Source organism: Carassius gibelio, chromosome A20 (genome assembly GCF_023724105.1).
Source record: "Carassius gibelio isolate Cgi1373 ecotype wild population from Czech Republic chromosome A20, carGib1.2-hapl.c, whole genome shotgun sequence".
Classification (NCBI taxonomy): Eukaryota; Metazoa; Chordata; class Actinopteri; order Cypriniformes; family Cyprinidae; genus Carassius; species Carassius gibelio.
Genome location: NC_068390.1, coordinates 1,769,060 through 1,790,877, shown reverse-complemented (window position 1 = coordinate 1,790,877; position 21,818 = coordinate 1,769,060). Strand labels below are relative to the sequence as shown.

The window sequence follows — 21,818 nt, the reverse complement described above, 5'->3', positions numbered from 1 at the left end:
GAAGGCCCTTCTTAGTGCATTCCTCGCTATATAGGTTTCTTTTGCCTTCCCTTGACAATATATTTTGCTATCCCCTTTATATCTCATGTCTGTGTGAGGCATACACTGTGTTTCGGTTAAGGATGAGATGTGCTCATAGACGCGCCCACCCTCCCAACACTTTTCCCCACCCCTGTAGGGGTCAGCCAGCTGTTTTTTTCATTGTTTTTTTCCCCGTTCATTTATATTTATATATATATATATATATATATATATATATATATATATATATATATATATATATATATATATATATATATATATATATGCAGAATCTGAATCAAAATGTGTTTGATTTAAGCCTGCATTTAAAAATTTTGTGTCATAAAATTATATCGTGCATAAGCTCAACTAACGCGATCGTTATAAAGGTGTTTAAACAACAATACACTTCCACTTGCATGTATTTGACAATCGGAATATCAGATATTTCATACCATAGATAGCTAACACATTTGTGAATTTGGGCCTAATCTAGGCTATCCAGGGTTGTTGTTTTTCTCCTTTTTTTTCATTGCATCTGAAAATGACTTTATGCAGCTCATTCGCTCTGGCGCAGATCCGCCTCTCGTGATGCTCAGCTGTGGACGATTTAAAAATGGGTGCGTTTGACTTGAAGCACTACTGCAGACAGTGGATTCGCTTTTTTGTTGTTATGTTTTCTATCAGCATCAAAAATACAATGAATGAAAGTGTTTATCTGTATTTCTGATTAATGATAACTATGCATATACATTCATAAATCAGTCAATTTTGTATTTTATTATGAGATATTTTATTCGAATGTGATCAGTGACTCAAGCACTGATGGACCAAAGAGTGCGCATTTCGACATTTGCAGTTAAAACTTAAAATATAAATTCTCAGAAAATGCATTTAATGCCAATATATTGAAAAGTCTGTTTATATACTCCATTAATAAAGGAGTCAAGACATTGGAAAAAATCAGTCCACATGCGTTTTATATTTATCATAAAACTTCCATTATCGATTATCACAGCTTTGATTCCTCAATGAAAAAGTCTGCATTTTCTATACATTTTGTAGGTATCTCTTGCAAGTGATTCAGTTTTTTTTATTTTTTATTAAAGAGTTTTAATTTTAGGCACACACAGATAACAACAATCAGAGTATGAATCTCAACAACGGTGACAAACAGCATACCGTAAAACTTCAAATAATAGCCGAGTCCCAAATAGACGCCTGTCTCTTTTAAACGCCTGGTGTGACAACAGGTTTGGGTAAATAAAGGCCGGTCTCAAATAGAGGCCTGGGGCCTGTTGCACAAAAGTAGAATTAAGACATCCGGGATAAATGACTAAGCTGAGCTCAATAAAGCCAAAACATGTGCGTCCAGGCTTAATTGGTTGCACAAAGACCAAGCCAGGATGAGCAGACACGGATTCATTAAGCCAGGTGAAACCAATCCTGGATAGGTGCGCGCTCACGGCTCACTCAAATAGACCCCGCCACAGATCACAGATTAACTGATTTACCATGGCAACTAGAGCCGCGTACTTTTCCCCGTCGGAAGCACAAATCCTCATGGAGGCATACGAGGAGGTAAAAGATATAATTAAGAAGAAAGGCAACACCGCCACAGTGATAAAGCAAAGAGAAAAAGCGTGGCAAAGTATTGCAGACCGCCTGAATGCGTAAGTAGTGCACAATTACACACTCACCGCTCCGCTGAAACGTCACAATTACAAATCAAATATTTAATTCACATCTCCAAAAACGCAGTTGTACTGTAATTATGAAACGGTTCATTTTTTTATTGAAATGCACTGCATATATGAGTGAAATTGTGTAACGTAACTCCATCACACTGTATAAAGCTATGATATATTATTATTAAAGCCTTACATTATTATTTTACGTTACTACGCTCAGTGCGGTTTAATATTAGCCGTTGTACTCTGCTTATTATGTTGTCCACCGGTTTTTTTGTGTTTCCCCTGCTTTTATTAATGTAAAGCAGCTTTGACCGAATGAAACAATTGTGAAAAGTGCTATATAAATAAAATTTTCTTGAATACATAGATGAGCTATAATAATAATCACTTTAATTTATATAGCGCCTTTCAAAGGACCCAAGGTCGGTTGCTCACTGCACTGCAAAAATGTCTTTCTTACTTAGTATTTTTGTCTTGTTTTCAGTAAAAAAAAAAAAAATCTAAAAAAAATCTTAAATATTTTCTAGAGCAAAATAACCTAGGAAAATAAGCAAAAAACTCTGCCAGTGAAACAAGAGAACTTTTCTAAAAGTAAGTGTTTATGGAAAAAGTAAACTTATTTCAAGAGAATTTTTCTTATTATATTGACAGATATTTAAATTTTTTGCTTGTTTTAAGCACACATTTACTTGAAGTTTATATTTTTGGTCTAAACCTATACTTATTTTGCTAGGTCATTTAGAAAATCAAGAAAATACATCTTTATTGTTTTTTTTTATTATTTTTACTGAAAACAATACAAAAATACCAAGTCATTTTTGTCAGTGTGACTCCATTAAATGTTCTTGTGATAAATAATGTGTGTGTGCGCGTGTGATGTAGATTAAACATGAACAGGCCAAAACGGACATGGCAGCAGGTCAAAATCAAATACAAGAACATTCTGCAGAATGGTATGGTCCCTGACTAATATTTAACAAAGCACAAGCATATATTGTACCCAGAAGGTGCCTGCTCACACATTGTCTGTACTGTTTTAGCAGTGAAAAAGAATACCCACAGACAAGGCACGGGTGGTGGGTCACCAAAGGCTGACCTTACCCCAGCAGAGGACATGGCCTTGGAGCTAAATAAAGGCAGGCCCGTCTTAGAGGGGATCCCTGGGGGGAAAGAGACGAGCATAGGTCCCTCCCAAGATGCCACCCGCTTCATTCAAGGTATGTCCTTCCATCTCTACATGGAATACAATCACATTCATATTGAATCAATTTGGACTGTCTGACTTTGGTTTACCTATTGCCTTGCAGTGTCTGGCAGCACTGTGTTCCTGTTAGAGCCACCAGCACAAGCACCAGACGATGCTGATCCAGTGAGTACTCCATCAAAGGCATACTGTAGGCCTGGCATGTCTTGTCTACTAGCTTCAATATGAATCCGATTAAATGTGATAGGGTGAAAGCCCCAGTGCAGCAGCAACAGCACATGATGGAGACGATGATGAGGAGGAGACCATCTCTCTGGATTCCAGAAGGCATGAGGTATCATGTTAAGACTGTGAAAGTACTATTTACTCTACAATGGTGAGGAGTCCTCATCAAAATCAAAAAATCTAATTTCTTTTACAGGACCCAGATGCTATACAGTGGGAAAACCAGCCTGGCAACATAGTGCGTATTAATAAAAGGACACCACATCCTGCCAAATTCCAGCAGCGCTAATTGTATTGTGTTCACAGAGCTCACAAGCTATCAGAAAGTTGTATGGCAACCACCTCCGGCGCCAAATAGAACTGGCAGACATAGACATTCAGTACAAGAAGAAAAAGATAGAAAATCTTGCACTGGAGTCCGAAATAAAAAAGAGGACAATTAGGAAACTGGACCCTTGAAATAAAAAAACTTGAGCGGGAGGTGAGATATGCCTTCAATGTACACTGAATGCTAACTGTAACACAAATGTATTAATCATTATTTTTCTTTCGATGACACAGCTCAAAATAAAAATTAGGTATATTCTCGTAAAGTCAAGTGAGCCATGACATATGAGCTCTTATTGTGAGCACACAGGACTGTGGCATCTTTCTAAGGTATTTTTTATTTTCACAGCAATCAGTACAACCAAGTCATCGTTATAAGGCACCAGCCTCTTTTGCCCACCCCCCCAGCACCAGGTGTGGCCACTAGCCTATATGAAGGCCCAAAATTGTGTGTTCCTTTCTGCTCTGACAATGGCATGCCCATTCTTGCGAGATGTGGTGGATGAAGAAGCACTTGTGCTGAGGAGAGCCTTCAGGCGAGAAAGGGTCTTCAGGGACCGGTTGGACCCACTGGCCTTCCCTGATGACCATCTATATGAAAGATGCAGGTTTTCTGCAGATGGCATCAGGTATCTATGCAGACTACTGGGTCCCAGGATTAAGCACCGCACTGCACGGAGCCATGCACTGAGTGTGGAGCAAATGGTTTGTGTGGCCTTGCGCTTGTTTGCTAGTGGAGCCTTCCTGTACTCAGTGGGGGATGCAGAACAGCTGAACAAGGCCACAATTTGCCGCACAATAAGGAGTGTGTGTCTGGCTATCAAAGCATTAGCAGATGTCTTCATCTCCTTCCCTGGCCACAGAAGACTCTGTGACATGAAAGAGGAGTTCTATAGGATTGCTGGTAAGAGGATCTACAAATTACAGGACAACTGTTAACACATAGTAGGATACTCATTACTTTGTGTGACAGGTTTCCCCAATGTCATTGGTGCAGTGGACTGCACACACATAAGGATAAAAGCCCCCTCAGGTGCCCATGAGGCCGATTTTGTGAATAGGAAATCCTTTCACAGCATTAATGTTCAGGTGAACATAACTTTTTGATATTGTCCATTGACGAACACTCTGCATTGCCAATGATGTGCATTGATTGGTGTAATATTCCTCATCTTATGATTTCAGATGGTCTGCAATGCTGACTGTGTGATCAGCAATGTTGTGGCGAAATGGCCTGGCTCAGTCCATGACTCCAGAATCTTTCGGGCCTCTGAAATCTATCAGTGCCTATCACAAGGTAAGCCACACAACCCCTGTTTATAACCATCATGGCTGTGTCAAGAATATCACTGTGTTTATGAGGTAGTAATGATGAGATTTTGTGTTGACAGGTGAATTCTCTGGTGTGTTGCTGGGAGACCGGGGGTATGGCTGCCAGCCTTTTCCCCTGACACCTTTCACAGACCCCCAGGAAGCACAGCAGGCCTACAACCATGCCCATGCCAGGACCAGGGCCAGAGTTGAAATGACCTTTGGCCTCCTGAAGGCACGCTTTCACTGCCTTCACAAATTAAGGGTCAACCCTGTTCGGGCATGTGATATTACTGTGGCTTGTGCTGTCCTCCACAATGTGGCCTGCCTGAGGAAGGAGAGGGCCCCCAGAGTGCCACCAGCCATGGACTGGGACAATCCGGCAATCTTCCCTGATGACGACAGTGGTCGGCTGCTGAGGGACCAATATGTGTTGAATTATTTTAGTTAGTATGTGTGCTTTCAATTTAGGTAAAAAATGTCCTGCTGTGGCAGAGGAAATAGGGTTTTTTTGTGTTGGTTTTTTTACGAATTTGGCCTCTTATGATGTTTGTGCGGTATACTGTGTGTAATACAAGGCTGCAGGGAGGCTACTGCATCCATTCATTTGTCTGTTCAGTTGATGTGTATGGATTTGTCCTGCATTTATTTCAGTGTGCAGACATCCAGGGTGTGTTATATACAGACCTTTGAATGTGTATGTATCATTTTGTATAATATGCTTTGATTCTGTGCTTTCCATCTTGTAGAGTCACTGTGACTTCAGTTTCGAAAGGAGCTGATAGTTTACCTGCTTTGTTTTGTCCTTATTCAATAAAGGAACATAATGTTACACATTGTGTTTTTATATTGATATGGAATGTGTATTTGTTTATATGACAGAGTACTAGGGCCCCACTGAGGAAAAAGGATAAAGTCATAAATTTATGAGGCTGGTTCTTTCTGCAGAAAAGCAACATATTCTTTTTACAGTTTTGATAGTAATGACAATGTGATACTTCATATTCTGGCACATCAGCATGTCTTTGTTTATGAAACCATACTGAAGTACAATTTCATGAAATGCCCCACATCTGTCATTTTAACAACTGTCCTCCTTTAAAACAACTGGTTACAATATTATGACTTGTCTTTTTTTTCCCCTCTGTGGCCCTAATATTCTATCATTTTATAAATAGCCTTATAGTCTATGGGAAACTGTAAATTATCTAATGATAGCAACATCATCTAAAAATCATTAATTCAAAATGATTGAAATTAATGATCACAAACGTTTAAATAATGACAGTGGGTCTAGTTATATGTGATAACAATGTATAGTGAGCAGTGAAATAACTATTGGTTTCCATTTGTGGCGACTGCTGACTGACATTAGGGATGAGATTAAATAGATCCTGAAATTTAGCCTGGTCTGGAGCAGGCTAGCTCCACAGAATAAATCTCCATGGTAATTTATACCATAACATATCCTCCTGCCCCCTATCCAGCTTTAGTGCAACCGGATTAGGGATCAATTGAGCCAGGATCACCAAGATATCCTGGCTTAATCCCTTATCCTACTTTTGTGCAACAGGCCCCTGGTCTGTATTTTTTGGGTAGTGGATTGTATTTGATCTTCTCAAACCTGTCAGATCGTCTGTTGTATGTTTTGATTAGATTTCACGTGACAGACACAACAACAGTTCATGAACGACTCACTATGGCAACATAATAAAGAGGTTAACGAACTTTCTTTTAGTCTTCAGTTTTTCTTAATTCTCTCAATACCTCCATGGAGACAAAAATAAATAAGTATGATTTGACATTTTAAGCTGGAAGTTTTCAAATTTGGTGAACAAAATTCAGGAGAAGCTGCGACATTTCTCGGTTGATACAAAAAGAGCTGGATACGGAGCGGCTGAAGATATACTTGCGCGCGTGCGCGTGTTATCGAGGGAGAAAGGTGAGGTAATATATTTCAATCAATCAATCACCTTTATTTATATAGTGCTTTAAACAAAATACATTGCGTCAAAGCACTGAACAACATTCATTTGGAAAACAGTGTCTCAATAATGCAAAATGATAGTTAAAGGCAGTTCATCATTGAATTCAGCTATGTCATCTCTGTTCAGTTTAAATAGTGTCTGTGCATTTATTTGCAATCAAGTCAACGATATCGCTGTAGATGAAGTGACCCCAACTAAGCAAGCCAGAGGCGACAGCGGCAAGGAACCGAAACTCCATCGGTGACAGAATGGAGAAAAAAACCTTGGGAGAAACCAGGCTCAGTTGGGGGGCCAGTTCTCCTCTGACCAGACGAAACCAGTAGTTCAATTCCAGGCTGCAGCAAAGTCAGATTGTGCAGAAGAATCATCTGTTTCCTGTGGTCTTGTCCTGGTGCTCCTCTGAGACAAGGTCTTTACAGGGGATCTGTATCTGGGGCTCTAGTTGTCCTGGTCTCCGCTGTCTTTCAGGGCAGTAGAGGTCCTTTCTAGGTGCTGATCCACCATCTGGTCTGGATACGTACTGGATCCGGGTGACTGCAGTGACCCTCTGATCTGGATACGGACTGGATCTGGTGGCTACAGTGACCTCGGAATAAGACAGAAACAGACAAATATTAGCGTAGATGCCATTATTCTAATGATGTAGAAAGTACGGTGTTATGTGAAGTGTTTCCGGTTCCAGTTTACCTAATTAATGCAGCCTAAAAATCCTTTAACGGATTTGGATATTAAAAGCATATTAGTATGTTATGTGTATGCCAGGTTAAAGAGATGGGTCTTTTATTCTAGATTTAAACTGCAAGAGTGTATCTGCCTCCCGAACAATGTTAGGTAGGTTATTCCAGAGTTTAGGCGCCAAATAGGAAAAGGATCTGCCGCCCGCAGTTGATTTTGATATTCTAGGTATTATCAAATTGCCTGAGTTTTGAGAACGTAGCGGACGTAGAGGAGTATATTGTAAAAGGAGCTCATTCAAATACTGAGGTGCTAAACCATTCAGGGCTTTATAAGTATTAAGCAATATTTTAAAATCTATACAATGTTTGATAGGGAGCCAGTGCAGTGTGGACAGGACCGGGCTAATATGGTCATACTTCCTGGTTCTAGTAAGAACTCTTGCTGCTGCATTTTGGACTAGCTGTAGTTTGTTTACCAAGCGTGCAGAACAACCACCCAATAAAGCATTACAATAGTCTAACCTTGAAGTCATAAATGCATGGATTAACATTTCTGCATTTGACATTGAGAGCATAGGCAGTAATTTAGATATATTTTTGAGATGGAAAAATGCAGTTTTACAAATGCTAGAAACGTGGCTTTCTAAGGAAAGATTGCGATCAAGTAGCACACCTAGGTTCCTAACTGATGACGAAGAATTGACAGAGCAACCATCAAGTCTTAGACAGTGTTCTAGGTTATTACAAGCAGAGTTTTTAGGCCCTATGATTAACACCTCTGTTTTTTCTGAATTTAGCAGTAAGAAATTACTCGTCATCGAATTTTTTATATCGACTATGCATTCCATTAGTTTTTCAAATTGGTGTGTTTCACCGGGCTGCGAGGAAATATAGAGCTGAGTATCATCAGCATAACAGTGAAAGCTAACACCATGTTTCCTGATGATATCTCCCAAGGGTAACATATAAAGCGTGAAGAGTAGCGGCCCTAGTACTGAGCCTTGAGGTACTCCATACTGCACTTGTGATCGATATGATACATCTTCATTCACTGCTACAAATTGATGGCGGTCATATAAGTACGATTTAAACCATGCTAATGCACTTCCACTGATGCCAACAAAGTGTTCAAGTCTATGCAAAAGAATGTTGTGGTCAATTGTGTCAAACGCAGCACTAAGATCCAATAAAACTAATAGAGAGATACACCCACGATCAGATGATAAGAGCAGATCATTTGTAACTCTAAGGAGAGCAGTCTCAGTACTATGATACGGTCTAAATCCTGACTGGAAATCCTCACATATACCATTTTTCTCTAAGAAGGAATATAATTGTGAGGATACCACCTTTTCTAGTATCTTGGACAGAAAAGGGAGATTCGAGATTGGTCTATAATTAACAAGTTCTCTGGGGTCAAGTTGTGGTTTTTTTATGAGAGGCTTAATAACAGCCAGTTTGAAGGTTTTGGGGACATATCCTAATGACAATGAGGAATTAATAATAGTCAGAAGAGGACCTATGACTTCTGGAAGCACCTCTTTTAGGAGCTTAGATGGTATAGGGTCTAACATACATGTTGTTGGTTTAGATGATTTAACAAGTTTATACAATTCTTCCTCTCCTATAGTAGAGAATGAGTGGAACCTTTTCCTCAGGGGGTCTATAGTGCACTGTCTGATGTGATACTGTAGCTGACGGCTGAATGGTTGCAATTTTATCTCTAATAGTATCGATTTTAGAAGTAAAGTAGTTCATAAAGTCATTACTGTTGTGGTGTTGGGAAATGTCAACACTTGTTGAGGCTTTATTTTTCGTTAATTTAGCCACTGTATTGAATAAATACCTGGGGTTATGTTTGTTTTCTTCTAAAAGAGAAGAAAAGTAATCAGATCTAGCAGTTTTTAATGCTTTTCTATAGGATATGCTACTTTCCTGCCAAGCAATACGAAATACCTCTAGATTTGTTTTCCTCCAGCTGCGCTCCATTTTTTGGGCTGCTCTCTTTAGGGTGCGAGTATGCTCATTATACCATGGTGTCAAACTGTTTTCCTTAAGCGTAAAGGAGCAACTGTATTTAACGTGCTAGAAAAGAGAGAGTCCATAGTTTCTGTTACATCATCAAGTTGTTCTGAGGTTTTGGATATGCTAAGGAATTTGGATACATCAGGAAGATAACTTAAAAAGCAGTCTTTTGTGGTAGAAGTGATGGTTCTTCGATACTTGTAACAAGAAGTAGAATTTACAATTTTGGCTATATGAAGTTTACACAGAACTAAATAATGATGTGAGATATCATCACTTGGCTGAATAATTTCAACACTATCAACATCAATTCCATGTGACAGTATTAAATCTAGAGTATGATTTCGACAATGAGTAGGTCCTGAAACATGTTGTCTAACACCAATAGAGTTCAGAATGTCTATAAATGCTGATCCCAATGCATCTTTTTCATTATCGACATGGATATTAAAATCACCAACTATTAAAACTTTATCTGCAGCCAGAACTAACTCAGATGTAAAATCACCAAACTCTTTAATAAAGTCTGTATGGTGCCCTGCTGGCCTGTATACAGTAGCCAGTACAAACATAACAGGGGATTTATCATTAACATTGGTTTCTCTGGATAATGTTATATGAAGCACCATTACTTCAAACGAGTTATACTTGAAGTCTGCCCTCTGAGAAATCCTGAAAACGTTGTTATAAATTGAAGCAACTCCTCTCCCTTTGCCTTTTAAACGCGGCTCATGTTTATAACAGTAATCTTGGGGGGTGGACTCATTTAAAATAATGTAATCATCAGGTTTTAGCCAAGTTTCTGTCAAACAGAGCACATCTATATTATGATCAGTGATCATATTATTTACAAAAAGTGTTTTCGTAGAAATGGATCTGATATTCAATAAGCCAATCTTTATCATTTGTTTATCCATATTGCATTTGTTTTTTATTTGTTGAACCTCAATTAAATTGTTAACCTTAACTTGGTTTGGACGTTTTTTGTATTTTCTAGTTCGGGGAACAGACACAGTCTCTATAGTGTGATATCTAGGTGAAAGAGTCTCTATGTGCTGAGAATTAACTGACCTCTGTGACGGGAGGCAGCTAGCAGACGGTCGGTTTAGCCAGTCTGTCTGCTTCCTGACCTGGGCCCCAGTTAGTCAAGTATAAACACTAAGACTATGTGCCATATTTCTAGACAGAAGAGTGGCGCCACCCCAGGACGGATGAAGACCATCTCTTTTAAACAGGTAAGGTCTGCCCCAAAAGCTCGTCCAATTGTCTATGAAACCTATGTTATTCTGTGGGCGCCACTTAGACATCCAGCCATTGAGTGATGACAATCTGCTATGCATCTCGTCACCACGGTAAGCAGGGAGGGGACCAGAGCATATTACAGTGTCTGACATCGTGCTTGCAAGTTCACACACCTCTTTAAAGTTATTTTTAGTGATCTCCGACTGGCGAAGTCGAACATCATTAGCGCCGGCATGAATAACAGTCTTACTGTATTTACGTTTAGCATTAGCCAGCACTTTTAAATTTGCCAAGATCTCAGGCGCTCTGGCTCCCGGTAAACATTTGACTATGGTGGCTGGTGTCTCTATATTCACGTTCCGTACAATAGAATCACCAATAACTAGAGCACTTTCACCAGGTTTCTCAGTGGGTGCATCACTGAGTGGGGAGAACCTGTTTAATGTTTTGATCGGAACAGAAGAGCGGTGTTTTGACCCACGACTACGCTGCCTTACCGTCACCCAGTTGCCCTGCTGCAGGGGCTCTGCTGGAACCGGACAATGTATAGGAGTCCCTGAGCTAGACGCATCCAAAGCCGTATCTATAGCCCTAACATTCTTACTGTCCTCAATTAAAGTTTGGATGAGTGTCTCTAATTCTGAAATCTTCTCTGTCAGCCTAACTATTTCCCTGCATTTATCACATGTGAATCCCTCATCATCGACAGAGATAGATAAACTGTACATGTGGCAAGAGGTGCAAATAACGGTAGTAGGCGAAGCCATTACTCACCGTGCTTGATGAAATATTCTTACTGCGGTTGTTTGATGAACTTGTGAAAAACTGGAGCAAGAGAGAGGAGAGGAGAAAAGAAAACGATAATGACAAGCTAACGAGTGCTAACCTATTTCATTAACTTCGGGGTGTTATCCTTAGGTATGTGGCCTGACAGTAGCATCTGATAGAGGTGAGGATCACCTTATCCATTGTTTCAAAGAGGGAGAGCCGTGCGCATCTGGGCGAGAGCTGTGTTTAGTGCAAGCAAGGCAGGCAGAGTTAGCGGAGGCTGGAGAGGGAGAAGTGGAGCAGAGCGACGTGGAGGAGGAATTCACCAATGAACTTATAATTGAGGATCGCAGGGATGATGATAGTGATGAATAGAGCAATTTTCTATCACATGATTGAAGTTGTTTTACAGGGTAGCCTTCATTCTTTCTTGTTGATATGCTCGATGGATTTTAGCGGTAATATTGTTCTGACCCTTGCTGTCACATCGTTTCGTTTTTTTATGCTGCCAATAATATAAGACATTTCTTACACTAAATTATTTGTTGAACACATTTGTTTAACAAGTTAACTTGTATTGTTCCTCCCATTGCGGTCACATAGTTTCGTTTTTTATGATATTTTTTTTTAAGCTGCCAATAGCCAAAGACATTTCTTACATTAAATGATTTGTTAAACACATTCACATTAATTATAAATAAAACGTGATATAATGTGGTAACCTCCCACTGTCATGCTTGATCATCTCAACACTAAATTAAAGGCCTGTCTCTTATAGACGCCTGTCTCAAATACAAGTCGGTGCAGTTCGGCGATTTGGGTAAATAGAAGCCCGGGCTATTATTTGAAGTTTTACGGTATTCAGATAAACAGACCAACTCCAAACATCACAAAACTAGATACAAAGAAATTACATAAAAACAGCAAAAATAAAATATAGTTAGAATAAAAAGTTAAAAAGACAGTTCAGCTCATAATATATTCATGCCGCAATGCATGATGGGAGCCATGGATGATTTTTTTTTGGATACAACATGCTTTTTTGATGGTCACGCTGATTCCTGATGTCTGTGTGTCTAAACGAAAGACCTCTTTTTTTTTTAAATGTAGAACTAACTATTAAAAATATGTCATATTTTGGCAAAAATGCTGGTTTGCTTACTTTTCTTTTTCACTTAAGTTATGTATGCAGGAAAGAAACCTAAACTCAGGCATTCAGGTCACTCCGTAACAAACAGCTCAAACCACAATCAATAGAACACATGATTGCTTTTGCTGTGGTCCGTCTTTATGATATTGTTCAGTTACCACAGCCCCACAAAATTTAAAGATAATAACTGAAGGGTCAAGATCCCAACTAAAACAAACACTGACCACTATAATGGTGACACACAAATTGTGATTTTCTCGTTTGGTGATTCTGCTTGTTAAAATCAGGTGTCTTCAATAATGGTCAATCATAACTCAATTAACTTCTTAATTATCTCATTAACTTCAACTCTGCTTCAGTGTTTATATGAGTCCACACTCAGAGTGTTAAATTAACACTGGGGTTTTTGCTGTGTATCTCTGCTGAATAAAGTGCTTCATTCTTTTTTTTCTGAGGAAATCCATTTCTCAAATCCTCAAACACATCACATCTTTTTGGAGTGATTTATGTCTTATTCCTCTCTTCGCGAAGCAAACAGTAAAATAAAATTAAAAACTTGAACAGTTTTACTGCTTTTTCTTCTGTGTGGGTGTATTCAAGCAGCGCGCTTCAGTTTGAATCTGAATAGCGCGTTCAGTGCGGGGGCGTGGTCACATTAGATATAATGAAGGGAGAAGTGAAAAACAGACATCGCATTTTTTTTTCATATGACTTTATCACAGAATAAATGTTTTCGATGGGACTTGTTTAGTTTAACAATAGACATGTCAAGCTTGCTATAGATATCTCTCTCATGTCTTTCGTTAAGTATTCATGGAGTTACAGTTCATTTTAATGACATGTATGTACATGACGATCAGCGCAGACAAAGGCTGCAGACAGCACACCTTGTTTGTTATCTTTATTTTATAAGTGCACAAAGTTTTGTTGTTATTATGTCTGTATCCAAAAAAAAGTAGACCCTTTACAGATTCGATTGATGTATTGCTCTTATCTGTACGATTAAAATTGAAAGTGTAATTTAAGTTCTTTTCGGGGTTATCAGGAGAAAATGACTCAAAACGCATATATGCATTAATCGACTCGAAAGGGTTAGGAATAGGTTAAGAACTACTTAGCAATAAGAACGTTTTGGGGAACTGGGCCTTTTTCTTTGGTTAGAACCATGGAAAGCGATCGAGGATAGGTCTGTCCTATGCACCGAAACTTTTAACAATGCAACAAAATATTTAAAGAGCATCAAACTATTAAACTCTCTATTATGTATATGCACAGATAATATAACCGCTATATTAGTCAAGGCCTGGTTCTCGATAACGCTCACTCTTAGCGTGCTAAGAGGACCTCGAAAGATATATCTTACCAAAGTTGTTTATGTTAAGTGTGTTCCCCGAAGTGTCCCTTGGGAATCTTCTTAGCACGCTGCCTCTTACGTCCGACGTTACAAGAGCGCTGTCCAAAGTGAGGGTGCTGAATTAGTTGGCATTGATTGCTCAGGAATCGATTTTCCACTTCACGCGAAGGTGCATTACAGCATTAAGAAAGACAACACGTTCTATGCAAATGAAACATTCCTCAAATTATAACAGTAACATTTTTTTAACATAGTTTAAGTTATCAGCAGAATATAGACTATAAATTAAATTATCAAATGGTCAGTAATATGTTCACACGATAATGTTGTGATGGTTAGATGAACCGGGTATCCCTCGCTAATCATCCACCCTCCTTATCCCGTTGTGCCACTTGTGCCGCTTCTTGACATGGGTTTAACGACTTATAAAAAAATATATAATACACTTTTATATTAATGGTAAGGTACTTTACAATCAGAATTGTCAGAATCAATCAGAAACAACGCTAAGAGAGAGCTTACCAATGGTCCAGACCAACCTTACGAAAGTGTGACTTAAAGAAGATATACTTAGCCTACGAACGTGTCGGGAATCATGCCATAAGGTTAAGAGAGAGGTTAAGGAATAGGTTAAGAACTACTTAGCGATAAGAACGTTTTGGGGAACCGGGCCATGATTAATAAATGCACGCACAATTATCCTTGAATTTGATTTGAACAAATGCCTTTCAACTTGTGTGTGCAAAATTCAGAATTAAATGAATGTGCAGCAATTTGTACAAATAGGCCCTACTATATTGTTGTAGTCATTAAATAGCCTAAGCCATTTAGTTTAATATTTGTAAAAATATTATATAATGTTGTTATTATTATAATTTTTCCATTTATCTTGATTTATGAAAAGTGAACAGCAGGAGTAAGAATGCGAACAGCACTTCATTAAGTTTTGTTTTGTAGAAAGCCTTTCTTTAAAGTGATTTTCGTTTTGTATAAATTGTATCTTATTTTGTATACATTTTCATCAACCAATTGTCTGAATTTAATGAATAAGAAGCAAATATAACAGTCATGGAGGCGCCAGCGTGGTCTCTGCACGTGAACTGGAGCGCATCCAGGGATTTGGGAACTATATTGTGAGAGGGGGGGCAGGATTGGGGGTGTTAGTGAGGCCTACAGTAGGCTGTGTAATGTATCCCGATTGACTTTACGATTAGTTAAATCTGTTTTGCACATGCATCGCCACAGAGTTAACCATTTCAGACAGTACAGGACAGCCTCTGTCTCATTCACTTCACGTCTGTGGGTGTTACACACAGCTCATTGTGGCCGAGGCACGGAGCCAGGATTCCAGTTTTGTATGGGCCAGACCAATTGTGGGTGGGCCTTAAATTAAAATTGTTAAAAAAAACAATATATATATATATATATATATATATATATATAAAGAACATTATCCAATCACTGCTTAATAAAAAAATATTGACTAATATAGCTGTTATATTATCTGTGCGTAATATATATATATATATATATATATATATATATATATATATATATATATATATATATATATATATATATATATATATAATAAAGGTATATTTATATATATATATATATATATATATATATATATATATATATATATATATATATATATATATATATATAGAAAGGTATATCATTGATAGGCGTCTTCATGGCTATCATCCACTTGCAAGGCAGAGGCGCTGGCGCCCTCCTAGCAACGGGGCTGTTTTTGGTAAAACATGATTTTTAACTTCATTAAGTTTTGTTTTATAGAAAACTCTTTTTAAAAGTTATTTGTTTTGTATAAATTGTATTTTAATTTTGATCAATGTTTTATCAATCAATTGCCCGTATTTAATACATAAGAAGCTATCATCATGGCTATCATCCACTTGCAAGGCAGAGGCGCTGGCGCCCTCCTAGCAACGGGGCTGTTTTTGGTAAAACATGATTTTTAACTTCATTAAGTTTTGTTTTATAGAAAACTCTTTTTAAAAGTTATTTGTTTTGTATAAATTGTATTTTAATTTTGATCAATGTTTTATCAATCAATTGCCCGTATTTAATACATAAGAAGCTAATATATAGCAGACAATGTAATAACCATAGTATAATTGACAGAATTCATACAAATTATTTTGCAACCTAAAAGTTAAAGATTTTTTTTGTCACTCATGCATCCATGTCTATTTCCCTCATATTAAATATGAAATGCATGTGGACTGATATTTTTCCAATGTCTGGACTCCTTTATTATATAAACAGACGTTTCAATATAACGTTTTAAAATATTTCTGATATTTTATATTTCAGGTTTTAACTGCAAATGTCGAAATGCGCGCTCTTTGGTCCATCAGTGCTTGAGGCACTGATCACATTATAATGAAATATCTCATAATAAAATACAAAATTGACTGATTTATGAATGTATGTGCATAGTTCTCATCAGTCGGAAATACAGATAAACACTTTAATTTGTTGTATTTTTGATCCTGATAGAAAACAGAACAGCAAAAAAGCGAATCCACCGTCTGCAGTAGTGCTTCAAGTCAAACGCACCCATTTTTAAATCGTCCACAGCTGAGCATCGCGAGAGGCGGATCTGTGCCAGAGCGAATGAGCTGCACAGTCATTTTCAGATGCAATGAAAAAAAAAGAAGAAGAAAAAAAAAACCTGGATAGCCTAGATTTGGCTAGGGCTGGGCGATATATCTAACGATATGATCATGCGCATCTAATCAGTAAAGCTGCTTCCGTGATCACCGCTAAAATTTCAATCACCTGCTTATAATTGGAGTTGCATTTAATAGACAGAGCCGTAGATCACTGACAAGCCATGCCATATCGCGTTCATTATCGCAGACGAATCGCCTTCGGATAATGACCACGGAAGCAGCTTTACTGATTAGATGCGCATGATCATATCGTTAGATATATCGCACAGCCCTAACTGGAACTATGATAGACTCCTTCCAATATTATATTAATATTATTAACTTGGAATGAAGCAACATTCTCTAACTGGGAGAGATGGTTTTTAGCATATTTGGGCTTGTTTCCACTTCATTTCAACAGAAACACTATTTCAGCATTAGTGATCTCAGAATGCTGTGAACTGACAAACCTGAGCATTGAGGCTCTAACATATATGTGCATAGGAATTCTAACACATTAAAAACTGTCTTTCTGTCTTGCAAAAAGCATTTCTAATCACAAGACAGAGGCATCTTTCATTTTGGCAAGATTTGTATTTAACATGGAATGAAGCAACATTCTCTAACTGAGAAAGATGGTTTTTAGCATATTTGGGCTTGTTTCCACTTCATTTCAACAGAAACACTATTTCAGCATTAGTGATCTCAGCATACTGTGAACTCACAAACCTGAGTATTGAGGCTCTAACATAAGTTTATGTGCATAGGAATTCTAACACATTAAAAACTGTCTCTCTGCATTGCAAAAAACATTTCAACTCATAAGACAGAGGCATCTGTCATTTTGGCAAGATTTGTATTTAACATTGAATGAAGCAACATTCTCTAACTGAGAAAGATGGTTTTTAGCATATTTGGGTTTGTTTCCACTTCATTTCAACAGAAATACTATTTCAGCATTAGTGATCTCAGAATGCTGTGAACTGACAAACCTGAGCATTGAACTTCTAACATAAATTTATGTGCATAGGAATTCTAACACATTAAAAACGGTCTCTCTGCATTGCAAAGAACATTTCAATTAATAAGACAGAGGCATCTTTCATTTGGCAATATTTGTATTTAACATTGAATGAAGCAACATTCTCTAACTGAGAGAGATGGTTTTTAGCATATTTGGGCTTGTTTCCACTTCATTTCAATAGAAACACTATTTCAGCATTAGTGATCTCAGAATGCTGTGATCTGACAAACCTGAGCATTGAGGCTCTAACATAAGGTTATGTGCATAGGCATTCTAACACATTGAAAACTGTCTTTCTGTCTTGCAAAAAGCATTTCTATTCACAAGACAGAGTAATCTTTCATTTTGGCAAGATTTGTATTTAACATGAAATGAAGCAACATTCTCTAACTGAGAGAGATGGTTTTTAGCATATTTGGGCTTGTTTCCACTAAATTTCATCAGAAACACTATTTCAGCCTTAGTGATCTCAGAATGCTGTGAACTGACAAACCTGAGCCATGAGGCTCTAACATAAGTTTATGTGCATAGGAATTCTAACACATTGAAAACTGTCTTTCTGTCTTGCAAAAAGCATTTCAATTCACAAGACAGAGGAATCTTTCATTTTGGCAAGATTTGTATTTAACATGGAATGAAGCAACATTCTCTGACTGAGAGAGATGGTTTTTAGCATATTTGGGCTTGTTTCCACTTCATTTCAACAGAAACACTATTTCAGCATTAGTGATCTCAGAATGATGTGAACTGACCAACCTGAGCATTGAGGCTCTAACACAAGTTTATGTGCATAGGAATTCTAACACATTGAAAACTGTCTTTCTGTCTTGCAAAAAGCATTTCTAATCACAAGACAGAGGAATCTTTCATTTTGGCAAGATTTGTATTTAACATGGAATGAAGCAACATTCTCTAACTGAGAGAGATGTTTTTTAGCATATTTGGGCTTGTTTCCACTTCATTTCAACAGAAACACTATTTCAGCATTAGTGATCTCAGAATGCTGTGAACTGACCAACCTGAGCATTGAGGCTCTAACAAGTTTATGTGCATAGGAATTCTAACACATTGAAAATGTCTAAGGTTACGTATGTAACCCTGGTTCCTCGAAGGAATGAGACGCTGCGTCGAGAACGATTGGGGAACGTGTCCAGCGTGACGTCTCTGAATAATAAGTATAATCAGTCCAAAGGAAGGGCGAGACGTCATAGGCGGGTGACGTCAGAGTAAATCTAGACCGTAAAATCTTACGAAGGTCAAGGCCTCGCAGATGTCACGCATAGAGACACCTGCTAGGAAGGCCTTGGAGGCCGCCACACTTCTAGTGGAGTGAGCCTTGACCCCCAGGAGAGGGGAGATCAGAGGACTCGAGGCTTAGGACAGCATCCTGATCACCGCTTAGCATAAGCTTCTTCTGGCCGGAGGCCTCAGCCTCATCGCACCATGGAGGAAACATGTAACCAGAGGGTTTCTGCTCACTGACTGGCCACCGAGAGGGGTGTGGTAGGCCACCATGGCCGCCATGTAGACCTTCAAGGTGGAGTGGGTCAACCCTGCGGAGAGCCTGCAGGAATTCCAGCACTGTACCATCCGGGCAGTTAACTGGGTCGAGCTGGCGGTCTCCGCACCAAGAAGTGAAAAGCTTCCACTTCAAGGCATACAGTTTCCTCATTGAGGGAGCTCTGGATTGGAGAACGGTCTTACAACCTCGGTTGAGAGACCGGAAGCTAAGAGTTGTGCCTCCTCAGAGACAACACCTACAGCCTCTAAGCTCCATGCGGGGGCACACCCTCCGCCTGCGAGAGGAGATCTCTCCTGACGGGAACCTCCCATGGAGTGCCATCAAAAAGAGAAATCAGGCCCAGGAACCATACCCGGCCCTTCCAGAACGGGGCTACTAACAGCAGCCGGACTCCGTCCCGGCACACTCTCTCCAGAACTCCCGAGAGCAGAGCATTCAGGGGAAAATGTACAGATGAAGCCTCGGCCATGTCGTGTACCATGGCGTCCAGCCCCAGTGGAGCTGGATGAGTCAGAGGAAGCCACAGGGGACAGTGCGATGTCTCTCGAGTCGCAAACAGATTCACCCGAGTCTGGCCAACATCTCCAACTCTGCTTCATCACCTCAGTGTGAAGCCGCCATTCCCCGGGCCTCGGCCCCTGCTCAACAGGATGTCTGCTCCCATATTAAGATGCCCAGAAATGTGAACTGCTCTGAGCAAGAGGAATTCGTCCTGGGCCCACACAAGGATCTGGTATGCTAGTTGTATAAATGGGGTGAGTGCAGACCTCCTTGTGGTTGATGTAAGAGACCACCGCTGTGTTGTCGGTGCGCACCAACACATGGTGACCTCTTAGGTCTGGGAGAAATTAACGAAGTGCACGAAGCACGGCCAGCATCTCCAAGCAGTTGATGTGCCATGTCAGATGGCGACCACTCCACAGACCACGGGCAGGGTGGCCACTCATGACCAAACCCCAGCCGGTGAGGGACGCATCCGTCGCTAGCATCACGCGGCGACAAGGAGCTCCCAGCACCAGGCCCTGGGACAAGAACCAAGGATTCCTCCACATTTCCAAGGCACGTAGGCAGCGCCGCGTGACCTTTAGCATGCAAAGTTGGTTTCCCCTCAGGGAGAACCCCTTGGTCATGAGCCACCACTGTAGGGGTTTCATGTACAGCAGGCCAATAGTATTCACGTTGGACGCAGCTGCCATCAGACCCAGCAATCTCCGTGACTGCTTGACAGTGAGTGACCGGCCTTCTCTCACTCTCGCGACTGCAGTGAGGATCGACTCGATCTGAGCAGGTGACATACGTGCCTGCATCGTGGTCGAATCCCACACCATGCCCAGATAAGTGGTTCTCTGAACTGGAGGAAGCACACTTTCCTTGGGGTTAAGTCTTAACCCCAGCTCTTTCATGTGAGTGAGAACGACACCTCGGTGCCGAACCGTCATCTGCTCAAATTGAGCTGACATCAACCAATCGTCAATGTGGTTGAGTCGTGAAAGTGTGGGGTGAGAGTGCAAGGCCAGTGGAAGATCCTTATTGGTATGCTTTTGCCCCCAAAAGCAAACCTCAGGAACTTCCGATGAAGAAGGATGGAGATAAGTGCATCTTTTGATAGATCGTGACACACGAGTCCTCGGACTTGGCCTGTGCAGGCGTGCTAAACTTCAGTCCCCTGACTGAGAGGTTCAAAAGCACAGATCTAGAAAAGGACACAACACCTCATCCTTCCTCGGAACAGTGAAGTACCGGCTGTAGGACCCGGACTCTGCAGCCCAAGGAGGGGCCACCATCAATGGTCTCCATCCTCAGAGAGAGTCTACTTCTGTTCCATTACCAGAGCCTGCTTGGGGCCCACCAGAACTGGATTCTGTGGCCTCTCACTACAGTGTGCAGGACCCACTGAGACACATTTGGCAGTAGTTTTCACACTGCAATATAGTCTACTAAGGGAATCAGCCTCTCAAGACTGATGTCTGGTTGTATCAGAGCAATTAGCTCGGTGCCCTGAAGCAGCGCACCGGCAGGAGACGGCCGAACTAGCTGCTCTGGAAACCTCCCAGGAGGTCGCGAGCCTCTTAGCACCGATACGTTTCAGGACGGTAACTGAGAGAAGCGATCGCTGGAGACCGCTGCGCCCTGGAACACCGGCAGGGTTGGCAGATCGATCTCCTGAGGGCACTGAGGAGAGACGGGCACCGTGTAATGCGGTGTACACCGCTCTTCCCCAGAGGGGCCTGCCCTCCGAGGTCCTGAGCCGCAGCATCAGGACTATCATAGCTGAAGTCTCCTAAAAACGATGGTCCTCAGACCCATATCGTCTGTCAGGAAGACCAGAGCCTGCTCGGGGCAGGACCCCGTGAAGTACACTTGGCAGGGGCTCCCACACCGCCATGTGACCTCCTAAGGGAACCAGTCTCGCGAGACTGGCCTCTGGTGCGCCTAGAGCCACTAGCTCGGTGCCTTGAAGCGGTGGACCGGCAGGGGATAACCGTACTAGCTGCTCTAGAGACCTCCGTAGAGGTAGCGAGCCTCTCAGCACCGCTACGTTTCCGGGCGGTAACTGAGAGAAGCGCTCGCCGGAGATCACTGCGCCCTGGAACAACGGCAG

General features: G+C 40.4%; 1 protein-coding gene across 3 annotated transcripts; it reads left to right on the top strand.

Moving 5' to 3' along the window:
- The first annotated feature begins 386 nt into the window (after nt 1–386).
- LOC127938334 (putative nuclease HARBI1) lies at nt 387–5,614 on the top strand. 3 transcript variants are annotated; one of them, XM_052534876.1, is made up of 10 exons: nt 389–2,668; nt 2,756–2,932; nt 3,023–3,084; nt 3,167–3,253; nt 3,341–3,382; nt 3,451–3,625; nt 3,821–4,375; nt 4,445–4,560; nt 4,657–4,768; nt 4,863–5,614. In XM_052534876.1, exons 7-10 carry the CDS (start codon nt 3,904–3,906, stop codon nt 5,231–5,233), a joined length of 1,071 nt encoding a protein of 356 aa, XP_052390836.1. In that variant the 5' UTR covers nt 389–2,668; nt 2,756–2,932; nt 3,023–3,084; nt 3,167–3,253; nt 3,341–3,382; nt 3,451–3,625; nt 3,821–3,903; the 3' UTR covers nt 5,234–5,614. The 3 variants fall into 3 exon arrangements, with proteins under 3 accessions (XP_052390838.1, XP_052390836.1, XP_052390837.1); XM_052534877.1 differs by having other exon boundaries at nt 389–2,932; XM_052534878.1 differs by lacking the exons at nt 4,445–4,560; nt 4,657–4,768; nt 4,863–5,614 and having other exon boundaries at nt 387–2,668; nt 3,821–4,092.
- The last annotated feature ends 16,204 nt before the right edge of the window (nt 5,615–21,818 follow it).